Source organism: Aedes albopictus, chromosome 2 (assembly GCF_035046485.1).
Source record: "Aedes albopictus strain Foshan chromosome 2, AalbF5, whole genome shotgun sequence".
In the NCBI taxonomy this organism is placed as follows: domain Eukaryota; kingdom Metazoa; phylum Arthropoda; class Insecta; order Diptera; family Culicidae; genus Aedes; species Aedes albopictus.
The window spans coordinates 496643106-496656035 of record NC_085137.1 but is presented as its reverse complement, the minus strand read 5'-3'; the positions used below and the strand labels follow the sequence as shown (position 1 = coordinate 496656035).

The 12930-nt window shown below is 38.8% G+C and overlaps 1 protein-coding gene across 1 annotated transcript; it reads left to right on the top strand.

The window, feature by feature from the left end:
* Positions 1-75: 75 nt before the first annotated feature.
* Positions 76-6252, top strand: LOC109622343 (peptidyl-alpha-hydroxyglycine alpha-amidating lyase 1; the record flags this gene model as incomplete). Its single annotated transcript, XM_062854326.1, is given in 3 exon segments — positions 76-119; positions 196-436; positions 5023-6252. Coding segments are annotated over 3 exon segments (1306 nt in total), but the record flags the coding sequence as incomplete, so codon positions are not given.
* Positions 6253-12930: the final 6678 nt, after the last annotated feature.

Below are 12930 nucleotides of genomic sequence, written 5' to 3'. Positions count from 1 at the left end.
GGAAGTCATACATCAATTGAGACAACACCTTGATGGTTAATGCCACCTTTGTTCATTGTAGTTAGCGGTAGATGCGGCGCCGAATACTAGCGGAACTAATGTCCGGAACAGTGACTATGGTAATTGGCTTCGTTGAGATTGTTTTTTTTTTATGAATTATCGGTACTTAACGATGTATATTTATGCATTTTACAGAGTACCAATATGTGCAGGATTGGCCCAAATTGGACAGAAAGCTTGGATCAGTATCCGCGGTGGCGTTCGATGCCCAGGGAAACGTAGTGGTCTTCCATCGAGGTCCCGTCGTTTGGAACATAACGTCCTTTGACCAGTTGAATCGGTATGCCTACATCAAGACCGGACCAATCGTCGAGTCTACTCTGTTAACGTTCGATAATGATAGCGGTGATCTACTAAACGAGTTTGGTGCTAATTTGTAAGTAAAGACTGAACCGTAAAGTGGAGTGACATTGATCAACTGTTTCGATTGATTGTATTTATGTATGTACCTATTTATATATTGGAATTACGGTATATGTAGAACTTGATGATAGTGAATTTAAGACATATTTTTATTAGAAAGTTTTCAAAGAAAGTATTGGTGAATTCTTATAGATATTTATTGTATGTAATTCCAAATGTAATTACAGGTGATTGAAAGAGATTTTTAAATGTATAAATAAGTTGACATCCATGTACACAACAGAAACATAACATAATTTTGAGTAAAACTGCAGTACATATAAGTACATAATTGAAAATATTACTGCAGGAGATTCTCACGAAATTAGGTGGCTGATTCACAGGTAAACATTGCAGTTTCCTCTGAAAAAAAATCTAAGAATAATTACTGAACTTATTTCCTGTGGAACTGAAAGAGCATTGTTTGTCAGTACACCTGAATAAATTCTCAGTATAATCCCTGAAACAGCTTTGGCCTTAACTCTTGGATAGGTTTTTGGACAAAAATCTGATGGTGTTGCTTGAAACATTTAGAAAACAGATGAGATTTAAAGAAATGTGTCTAATGAAATATCAGAAACATAATTACAAAAACAATCATTGGAGAAATTTTCCGCAAAAATTCTTTGATCGATTGTTACAAAGTAAAGAAATATACAAATCATGGATATCACAATCAAACAATAATGGAACCCTATAAATGCTCTATTTTATTTTTCATCGCGAAAAGTCTATAGAACATTACAAATGCACAATTAAACAAGGTCACATATTGACAACATACAGCCACATGCACCATAGAACATACAATTTGCCCTGCTACTCTATTAGTGGGTAATGAATTCCGCTCACAGAACTACAAAGTTTCATTGATTGGATTTGGTCCTTCGGTAGGATTTCCTTCTTGTTCACAGTCATTTGTTTTGTCTAGGATTACTAATCCTAATCTGGCCAAGCCCGAACCGGGTTTTAAATGGTTTGCCTGGCTTGCATTTATTCGTCGCTAGAAATGATCTAGAAGTTTGTGACATTTTTATTATTAAGAACTAACCAGAACTAAAAATGTAGGGGAGACTGGGGAGACTTGATCCCTTTTTCTTCATCTACCTGAAACTTTAAGAAAAAACACAAAACTAGATCCGATTTCCGTACAAAATAGCAGGTAAACATCTATTGCAAGTTAATACACAACCGAAAGCCTTCAAATTATTGTTAAAGTTTTCAAAACTGTGTTTTTATGGAGGCATGTCATATGATGTATTTTTCAAAAATGGGTGACACTTGATCCCCCTTTGAGCACATGGTTTATTTAAAGGGAAAATAATTCCAGGGTCTTCCTATTCATTTTCTTCTCAAGTTTTCTTGTATTTTCGATGAATATGGAGTGTTTGAAATTGTAAGATTTCCTTAAATTTTTAAGGATATGCCGTATTTTCAAAATGGGGAGACTTGATCCCCCTTTTCTTGGTTTGTACTAAAGTTATAATTATCTGACACATTTTATCGTTGAATAGACTAGAATTCCAAGTAAATAGAGGCTTCCGAATAGAATTTTATTTTTCACATGTATAATGTGTGTGTACCTAATCCTCGGGGGTCAAGTCTCCCCATGTCACTGTTGTGCATACTAAACTGAATTAATTAAAATATGTTAACAACAGCCTTATTTGGATAAATAAGTTTGAAAGTATTTTATTTAAACTATGTGCTGTGAAATTTTGGCACGATTTGGTTCAATTTTCACAAAGTTATTGAGATTTTTCGGAATCGCCTAAAAGATTTCTGAAGGACTGAAACAAACCATCAGCCGTTAAAAAATAATGCAATGTACAATCGAAATCACTTGTAGCCAATACATAGTCGTTTGTCCAGGAGTAGTTTTGGAAAAATTATGCTAGAAGAAAAATGTTTTTGATTCCGAGCAAATATGGGGGGAACAAGTCTCCCCAGGGATCAAGTCTCCTCAGTCTCCCCTAGTCCTGGTTGGATTTCACAAAAAATATGAGGAAAAAGTATTTGGTTTTGGTATTTGATAACAGTAAGACCCCAGAGAGTTACAGTATTTTTTTTATCTTCAACTTTCTCTCAGGACCTCCCAAAATTTCCTCCATAGTTCCTTTTGGGATTTCTGCTGGAGCTTTAGGTATTTTTTTATAGATTTTTTCTTGAGAAAACTGAAACATCTAAAAAAATTGGGAGCAATCCAGGCAATATCAGAGAAATCCCGGGAGAACCTCTCCAAGAAATCCTGAGAGGATCTTCGAGATACATCTCGGAAAATTCTCTAGAAGAAGTCTCGGGATGTACTTACTCCTGTAGAAACCCCACGAAAAATTCTGGTAAAAAACCTGGAAGGAACTCTGGTAGAAATCCAAAGAGGAGATCTCAGAAATCTAGGAAGGAATTCTAGGAGTAACACCGGGAAACCCCTAGATGGAATATTTGGAGAAACTCCTGTAGAAATATAGGAAAAAAAACACCAGCAAACATTCCAGCAAACCTCCAAGAAAAATCCCGAAAAAAAAACTCCCGGAAGAACTTTGTGAGAAATCCCGGGAAGAACTCTGTAAGAAACCGCGAGAGTTCAAAAGCAGAATTTCAGGAGGAATCTACTAAGAGTTTCCAGAACAAATTCTGAATATATTTCTAAGCAAACTTCTAATAAAATCTCTGAAGAGAATCCACTCGAGTGTGTTGTGGAATAGCGACTAAGCCAAAAGAGCCGAATCATTACCTGTTCTGAGACTTAGTTGGTTAAAGCGCCGATCTAGCGAATACGGAGTCGTGGGTTCAAATCCCACCAAAACGCGATTTTTTTCACAAATTAATCTCTCGATTTGTCAATTAGCAATTCTGTGCTTTCTAATTAAAGTTGTTCCGGAAGATTCTCATCCGGAGTTTACTAGTATTCATCGGAATGGCCAGAATTATATCGATACTGTTTTTATTACAAATTGTTAATATTCTATCGTAAGATAAATCGCTAATTGTTGCGCACCTTAAAAACTCGCCCACTGTTACACACCTTATAAGAAAAGCATGAAGTGTGTATCAAGTGACGAGTTTTTAAGGTTTGCAATAATTGGCGATTTACCCTAGTTGCCTAAGTTCTGTTAAGTTTCAGGATTTTTACAGAAATCTCAAAATAATTAAACCACCATTCACATCCTCTGCGCTAACTCATGGCCAGGTTTTGCGGAGAAAGGTGGACATAGTTCCGGGCCCCCACAAAATCTCACAACCTCACACGAATAAAAATACTTTTTAACTTGTTATCATTTTCTTTTTTTCAATATATTTTATCGAAAATCTTGGAGAAAATATTCGCCTGAAATCTGGAAAAAATCTGTAGAATGGAGAGCCAAAAAGGTCCTGCCAGGTATTCATGTTTATTTATGTAAAAATTCTTGGAAGATATGTTGAATAATTTTTCACATACATACCTAGTTATCAGAAAAAATTACAGGACTATTGTTGTTTGTTTCTGGGATCGAATCCCACTTCCGATAAACACACAATATTTATGTGGGTTCTTCCTTCTGAAGGGAACTGAAGCCGTAAGTCCCGAAATTAACGAGTTCGTTTTTAAAACTTCAACAAAAAAAAACAGAAAGCCTACCATAAATTTCAACTCAATTTTCACCAGAACATCCTCAAGGTATCTTACTAGAAATTATTTCAAAAATACCGAATAAAATTTCTCCAAACCTACTTCCGTATCTACTGGAGGCCGGAATAAAAAAAAACTTCCGTAAACGTTTCAGCAAGAATTCTAATTTATCCCCTTGATTGTATCTGAAATCCTGCCACGAACCCAGTCATTTACCAGAATTTCATTCAGTAATTCCATCAAAAAAAGCTTCAAAATAATAAAATGGCTCAAAGAAATATAAAAAAAATCTAACATTCTACGTCACATGTTCCTCCAACAATTCCATAAGAATTACTGTCAAAAAATCCTTGCTCCTACTGTTCCGCCAGGATTTTCTCTATGATCTCTACCGGAAACTCGTTCTGAAATTCTGGTAGAGCTGCTCACACGAATTCCGTCCGAAATACATCAAGTTTTTATTTTTTAGGGACTCTTTTGATTACCTTAGTAATTTCATCAAGAATTTCCCCCAATGAATCCTCTCAGAATAACCCAGAAGTTCAGAATTGCACGAGTAGTTCCTAATGGGATTACGCCTGGAATTGTACCATGGCTTTTGCCAGAAACTTCTCCATGGATTCCATTAAATATCCACTATCTAGAAACTCCACTCTTCACATAAATACCAATTTCGTTAGGATTCTTCTTTTTTGTTTATAGAGACTTTACCGTTCTTTGGATTCTTTAAAAAAAATCCTTCAACACTATTTCAAGAAAGTAGTAAGACGAATCTCAAAAAATCTCATCACTTCAAAGAATTCCCAAGTTAAGGCTGATTCGTGCGTTTTCAACGCACAGAATACAGAAAAAATACAGCCAAAAGTCTGAAACTGCTCAATGTTACCCTACTCTACGGTATCGAAAATTAGAACGCAAACACGTTATCGAATCACACCTCTCTATTGCAGCTTCTACATGCCACATGGCCTCACCATCGACAAGAACAACCACTACTGGGTGACAGATGTCGCGATGCATCAGGTTTTCAAATTCGATCGGACGATTTCCAGCACCGAACCGGTTCTCACACTCGGTCAACGCTTCCAGCCCGGAACCGGCCCGGCCAGTTTCTGTAAACCCACCTCGGTGGCAGTGTTGGAGAATGGCGATTTCTTCGTTGCCGATGGCTACTGCAACGGACGCATCATGAAGTTCTCCCCCGATGGGCAGTTGATTCTGAGCTGGGGGAAAAACTCATTCGTGCTTACGCGGACGTTCACTCTACCCCCGGGTCCGGTTCCGGAGAACTTCCTGGCGATACCTCACGCGCTGACCTACGCTGCGGATAAGGATCTCATCTGCGTAGCCGATCGCGAACAGGGTCGCATCCAGTGCTTCCAAGCCCAAAGCGGGGCGTTCCATTCGATGTATAGTAATTCCCAGATAGGGAGCCGCCTGTTCAGCGTTAAGTATCTTCCCATCAACGGTGGACTGTTCTACATGATCAATGGTCCACAGTTCACGACACAGCAGCCGATCAATGGGCTGATTATGTCGATGAATGGCAGCGAAATTGTGGGACGATTCTATCCGGATGTTCCACAGCATGCCTTTAGCAATCCGCATGAACTGGCCATCAGCGAGGATGGCAGCCAGATATACGTGGCAGAGCTGCTTCCAACCAAGGTTCACAAATTCAAGCGGAAAGGGGCGGCGCCGATTCAAGCTACAAAAGTGCCCAAATCGACAGATTATCAGAAAATGCCTCCGTCGCCGGTAGCAGATTCGCTGTACGCCAGTAGTTTGACGATGGTGTCCATCGTGGCCAGCCTGATTGGCACCAGTTGTCTGATCCTGTGTCTCTCGCGTACGTTGTGCTTTAAACCATCCGGCGGAAGTGGAGCAGGGCGCCAGCGGTTTTCCACGGCCAGCGAGAATATTGCTCTGCATCGGATGGATCGGGATGGAGGTGATGAAGGAGATGCGTAGCAGAAATTTTACAATTCCAACAAAATAATTGAAGTTCAACCATTCCGTCCGAAGAGGAGCTGTTGTTAGCGCAAATGTACTGTGATGATTGATTGGCTAAAATGCTAAATTTGATTATACCTTTCTACTGGACTAACAACTTAATTAGACTGAAGAATACATCTTGGTACCTATTTATTGAAAAGACTCTATTAAAAACGTTATGGAGATCATTGTTCTTATTTCAACGCGTTGTTTTGAAGAATTCTTTTTCAAAATATACTAAGGGTCTTGGACCATTTGGGCAGGGCGACCTATTGTGGACACTTGCTGCTATAACTTTGTTAATTTTGAATCAATTGACTTGAGTTTTGGGATACGGTGGGATACGTACACTGGTCACTGGTCGCATAACTGTCCCATATGAATAGGGCAGCAAATATGGGATAGATACGCGATCATAGGAAGTACAGTATCTAGCCATGTACAGGTCAAAGTAATAGCTATTCAAAAGCCTGGTAAACCAGTGTCTGATAAAAATTCATACTGCCCTATTGCAATGTTATCATGTTTAAGCTTAAGGAAATTGTTGGATAAAAATGATCCTGTCACGATTTTTTTTTTTTTTTTTGAAAGGTTCCTAGCGGCACGCCGACGGACGTAGAAACCTCTCCCATCACTGTACGCACAAGCGTCTCGCGTTTGCGCGGACAACGACAGTTCACTAGGCCTTTGGATAGGATAGAGTACGTAATCCTTCAGAAGCAGTTCACCAGCCGTGCACGGAACATGTCGTCCAGTAAGACACTGTTGCGTACTGACTCAGAAGGTTACGGTAGAAGGTGTGAAAGTTTCGGTTTTGTCATATGGTCAATTTTGTATTTGTTTTTTTTTTGTCATGTCAAGCTTTAAAGAATGTTATTGTTCATATTTATGCTGTGCCCTATAATTCAGTAATCTTTGGTGTGCCTATGATCTGTTAGATAGTCGATGTGTTTGTTATGTCCATTTTCGTTGATCCTCATTTTAGTATTGTTTTTATTATCTTTGAAAGTTGTCTTTCGTCCACATCCCTATCATCACTATCAGCATCGGTCCAAATAAGTCCATATTAAAGAAAACCTTTCATACACTCAGTCGAAAAATCTAATTTGTCATAAATAGTCTACGTTAGTCAAAGTCGAAGTAGTCAGTTTTTGTCGATTTCGTCTTGATCACACGTTAGCTTCGAATCTATAAGCAAGCACTGTTAAATGCTGCACTTCCCACTATTAGTTACTTAGTTATTTTAAATTGATATTGAAAATTATAGAGAAAATTGAATAACGAAAGCACATCAAATGTTGAGAACTATGTATTAGCAAATTGAATACGCGAGATACTACTAATTATTTCATATTTGAATTAAATTTGTATTTGTATAGTGTATTTGTTAAAATTAACCGAATAGTGGGAAGCCCAGGAAACAGTTCAAAGTCTGCTAAAGATTCCGAGACTCGTCACAAAACACAAAAAATTGCATTATGATTCACAACGACTCTCGAAACCTTCCCAGACTCAATAGACCAGAACTGTTTTCTGGGTACAGAAACTACTAGGCCCCAGCAGGTCCCTCCTGTTTATCGAGCATTTCTGATAAATCAGCCATACTCCATCTGTAGCAGCCGGTTCGCAATGAACCGTTGGAGGCGCATTAAAGTGTTAAAGGTGATATTTTCATTACAAGAATTACAATTAACATCCTTCACTTTAATACCGTCGAACCCTGTGATCTTGGCCAGGGATAAAAATGATCCTGTCACGATTCGACAATTATTGGGTTGAATCGAATAACTTGCTTTCATATACACAATTCGAGTTTCGCTACCAGGAACTTTAAACAATTTCTTGCATAATCTGTTGTCAGAAAAACAAATAAGCTTCAATCTCGGACAACTGACAACTTCCAGAATTAGCTACTTGGGCCTACCCCAAGGCTCATGTTTAAGTCCTTTGCTTTATAATTTTTACGTGAAAGTCATTAATAGTTGCCTGGAAGGACAATTCACGCTAAGACAACTTGCAGATGATGCTATGGTTTCTCTAAAAGGCCCACATACAGAAATGTTGCAGAGACCGTTGCAAAATACCTTGAACAATCTCTCCGTTTGGGCCAAAGAAACAAAATCTTTTGGAAATAGAATTCGACCAGTCTTTGACTTCAAAATACCTTGGGGTCTGGTTTGATTCAAAAGGCACTTGGGGTACCCAAACTAAGTATTTGGTGCAAAAATGTCAACAAAGGATCAATTTTTTACGCACAATTACCGGAACATGGTGGGGTGCTCACCCGGAAGACCTCATAAACCTTTGCAAAACGACTATTCTCTCTGTTCTAGAGTATGGCTCTTTCTGTTACCTCTCAGCAGAAAACTGCCAACTAATAAAATGGGAACGAATTCAATACCGTTGTTTGCGTATTGCCCTCGGCTGTATGCACTCAACGCATAACGCGAGCCTGGAGATCCTGGCAGGGGTGAAACCTCTACAGAACCGCTTCTGGGAACTCTCGCTAAGGTTACTCATCAAGTGTGGAGTGAGCAACACACTTGTTATTGAAAACTTTGAAAAAAATGCTCAGTCTGAACACAAAATTCATGAGAATCTATCTTTTCTACACGTCATCTGATATAAGCCTCTCAGGTTATAATCCTCCTTCATCAATGGCAGTTTCTCTGTTAAATACGATCTGTCCATGAAACAAGATGTTCAGGGAATACCACATCAACTTGGGTGTATATCTATTCCTCGCATTTTTAACAAAAAGTACCAAAATGCCAATTCCTGTAAGAGATTTTTTACTGATGGGTCTCGCATGGTTTCGGTGTCTTCAATGAAAATATAACTACCTTCCGAAAACTTCAGGAACCTTGTTCTGTTTATGTTGCTGAGCTGGCAGCAATCAACTCGCTTTGGAGATGATTTCCAATATGCCCGCAGACCATTTTTTCATGGTTCATAGGATAGTCTTAGTTCTATTGAGGCAGGATAGTCTTAGTTCTATTGAGGCACTCCGGACCTGTAAAACATCCATCTTACTTTCTTACAAAAATAAGAGAGCAGATGGGTTCACCGGTTGAAAGATCATACAAGATTACCTCTGTATGGGTCCCCTCACATTGCTCAATTTATGGCAATAAGAAGGCGGACTTTCTTGCATTGGTGAGCGCACAGGAAGGTGAGAATTCCACACAATGATTTTTTTCATTTTGTTCGCCAGAGTTCTCTTCAAATTTGGCAAGATACCATGAAAAAAAATGAAACTAATATTTTTGAATTGAAAGAAAAATCCTGAGATCCTGAGATTTCCCAGAACATTGAGAATTATTCCCATATATAGTACTGGGATAAATTCCCGCAGACTACTGAGAGAAATTCCCCCAGAATCTTCAAAGAGACTCCTCCAGAATTCTAAAAGATGTTTCTCTAGAATTATGAGAGAGATTTCTTCAGAATGCTGAAAATGATTATACCAGAATCCTGAGCGACATTACCTAGAAAAGAAAGCAAGACTCTTCCGGTATCTTGGTAGGAGTTCTCTCTGAATTCTATTAGGGATTTTTCTAGAATCCTTAGAGAAATTACTCCATATCTATGAGACAGATTGTCTCAGAGTTCGAGAGGAATTCTCCCAGAATCCTGTGATAGATCGTCTAAGAATCTTAAGAGAAGCATTCCCTTGGGATTCTACCAAAATGTTCCAGAATCCTAAGAGGGATTATCCCAGAATCCTGAGAGGAATTCCAAGAGCGGTTCTTCTATATTCTTGAGATACATTCATCTAGAATACTGAGAGATTCTCACAAAAAAAGATTTTCGGAATTCTAAAATTAATCTCCCAAGAAACTTAAAAGAAATGACCCAGCATCACGAAAAGGGTAGCTTAAAAGCCCCTTAAAGGATTACTCTAGAATTCTGAGAAAGATTTCCTCAAAATACTGGGCGGGATTGTCAAAGAAACCTGAGATATACTCTCACAGAATTCTGAAAGATAGGATCCTACCAGAATCCTAAGAAGAATTCCTCCAGTATTTCCAAGAATTCCCCTAAAAATCCTGGGTGGAATTCTTTAAAATGCTGAGAATAATTCTGCCAGAATCCCGAAAAGTATTCCCCAGAAGTCTACGAGTAATTCCCCCAGAATCCTGAGATGGATCATAAGAGGAGTTCTTCCAGATTCTTGAGAGAAATATTTCTAGAAACCTAAGAGGGATTTTCCCAAAAATCTGATAAGGATTCTCCCTTAAAGGGATTACGAAAACTTCCAGAATGGATTTTCCCAGCATCCTGAGAAGGATTTTCTGGATTTCTGAGAGGTATTCCCACATAAAATAGAAAAATTACCGCAGATTCCTGGAAGACATTCCCCCAGAATCTTTGAAAGAACTCCTCTAAACTCCTGAAAGGGGTTATCCCAGAACTCTGAGAGCGATTCCTCTAGAATACTTTATATTATTACACAAGAACCTCAAGAGAATCTTCGCATTATCTTGTCAGGAACTTTCCCTGATTACAAAGAGGGATTCTCCCAGAATCCAGAAAGGGTTTTCTGGGAGCAATTGCTCCAGAATACAGAAAACAGAACTCCGCTGAGATTCTCGTAGAATGCTGAGAAGGATTTCTTCCGAACCCTAAGAGGAATCATCACAAAATCTATGCGAGGGATTTTCCAAAATCCAAATTTCTCTAGAGAATTCTGCCCAGAATCCCGTAAAAGATTCTTCAATAATTAATAATTCTAAAATAAAGTGTCTCAGAATATTGAAAAATATAGCCCCAATATCGAATCCCAAGTATTACTCCAGAATCATGAGACAAATTCCCCAAAATCTCGATGGGGATCACTGAATTATCAAAAAATCTTGGGAAGAATACCCACAGAATACTTAGTGATATTCCCCTTAATCTTAAAAAGATCTTACGCAGAATCCTGACAAGGATACCACTGGAATCCTGTGTGGATTCTTCCAGAATTCTAAGGAATATTCCCCGAGAATTCTGAAAGGAACTTCGCTACAACTCTGAGAATGCTGAGTACCCAACTAACATTTATTGTGAATGTAAACGTCAACAAAGCGTCCTCAATACGGCTTGATGCTGAGTTACTGTGTTGTACATATGGACAGAAGCATCTATGCAAGCCCTATACCAATGAATCTGGCGGACTTAATCCACATGTATATGCTGTGCGAGCAGCGTCTATGCCACGAAGTCATAGCTCTTTTCTCGGCTCCCATGTAACCACTAACTGAATAATATCTTGAGAAGGCGCTTTTTCAGCCTTTTCGCAGTTGTTAAATAATAGTTTTACGGCATCCCCAAATTAAACGATTAAATATAATTAGGTTATGGATACCGTAACGCAATGCGTGTGAAACTGGAATTATCACTTATGAAATTGAATAATTAAAGTACTTGCCGCTACTTGGAATCGAATTCCAGATCTCCGTATCCACTGGTCCCGATGATGTCCTCGCTGCCACACTGCTATATATAAATAGCATAGAAAATAGCCCGTTTTGTTTTACTCCAGACAAGGCTTCATAATTGTGCCATAAGAAACCTTACCCAACTTCCTCTTGCTGCAAAACCTTGTGAAACGTCAAACGCTTCTAGCTGAAAGAGTGTTCTTCAAACGGCTATGAAGCGCTGCTGTTTTGTGTTTTGGCAACTTTGCAAAACGTACTGTATAAAAGCAGCTGTTGTAGTGGCTGGGACTCTTTCTCGATTTGCACATCTTCCGCCAAATATTCCGGCATTTAATTAAAGTGCAATAAAAGCAACCCAAATAATTTCACAGCACAGAGATGGATAGCTGTAAAGAGTTTGAGTAGTAACTATATATCCCGCTTAAAGTTTGTTTTGACAATAATGTTAGCATCCGACAAGCCGTGTTTGTAAACCAACAGTTTCTTTATTACAGCTCCTAGCTGTATTGAAATCGCATAATGGCCTTTAAAGCGCTGCTGGTTTGGGGATTTGTCAGTATAACGAATTATATTGTATAGTAGCAGCTGTTTTGTTAGTGGGGACTCCTATTCGATTTGTTCAAGTTTTCACATCTTCCGGGAAATCTCCCGGAGTTGGAATAGAGTGGAGTAAAGGCAGCTCCAGTGGCAAGCAATGGATTTCTGAAAACCGAGTTTGGTAGCTGTAAGGTGCTTGTTTTGCAGTCGTGTATTAGCTTATGATTTATATTTGACTAGCTTCCCTTTTATGCAGCGTTGACTGCTTTTATTCGATGGTTACACAATAGAAAGCAAATGACTGAAGCTTATAGCGCTGAAAATGTTAGTTGGGTATGATTCTCGAAGAAGTCTGAGAGAAGTTCCTGAGTATGCTGAGGAAAATTTCCTCAGAGGAATCAACACAGATCATCCGGAAATTTCTTAGAATCCTGAAAGGGGAAATCCTTTGGAAGGGAACCTTGGTAGGGAATACCTCAAAATCCTGAAACGAATTCTCTTAGAATCCACAGATTCCCTAGAATTCTGATAGGTATTCCCATATTATACTGCTGAGAAAAATTCTTCCAGAATTTTTAAAGGGACCCTTCCATAATTCTGAGGATTGCGCTAAAATTCTGTGATTCCTTCAAAATGCTGAAAATTATCACACCAGCATCCTGAGAGACCTTATCCCACAAAAAAAGACTCTTCCAATAATAGGAATTCTCCCTGAATTCTATTAAGGATTTCCCTTGAATTTTGGGAGAGATTACTCCAGTTTTCTAAGATGGATCCCTGAATCCTGTGATGAATTGACCGATATCCCCTGGATGGATGGATTGACGCATATCTCCCTGGAGGATTCTTTCAGAATCCTGAAGGGGATTCTTCTAGAATCCTGAGAGAGATTCTCCTGCAGTA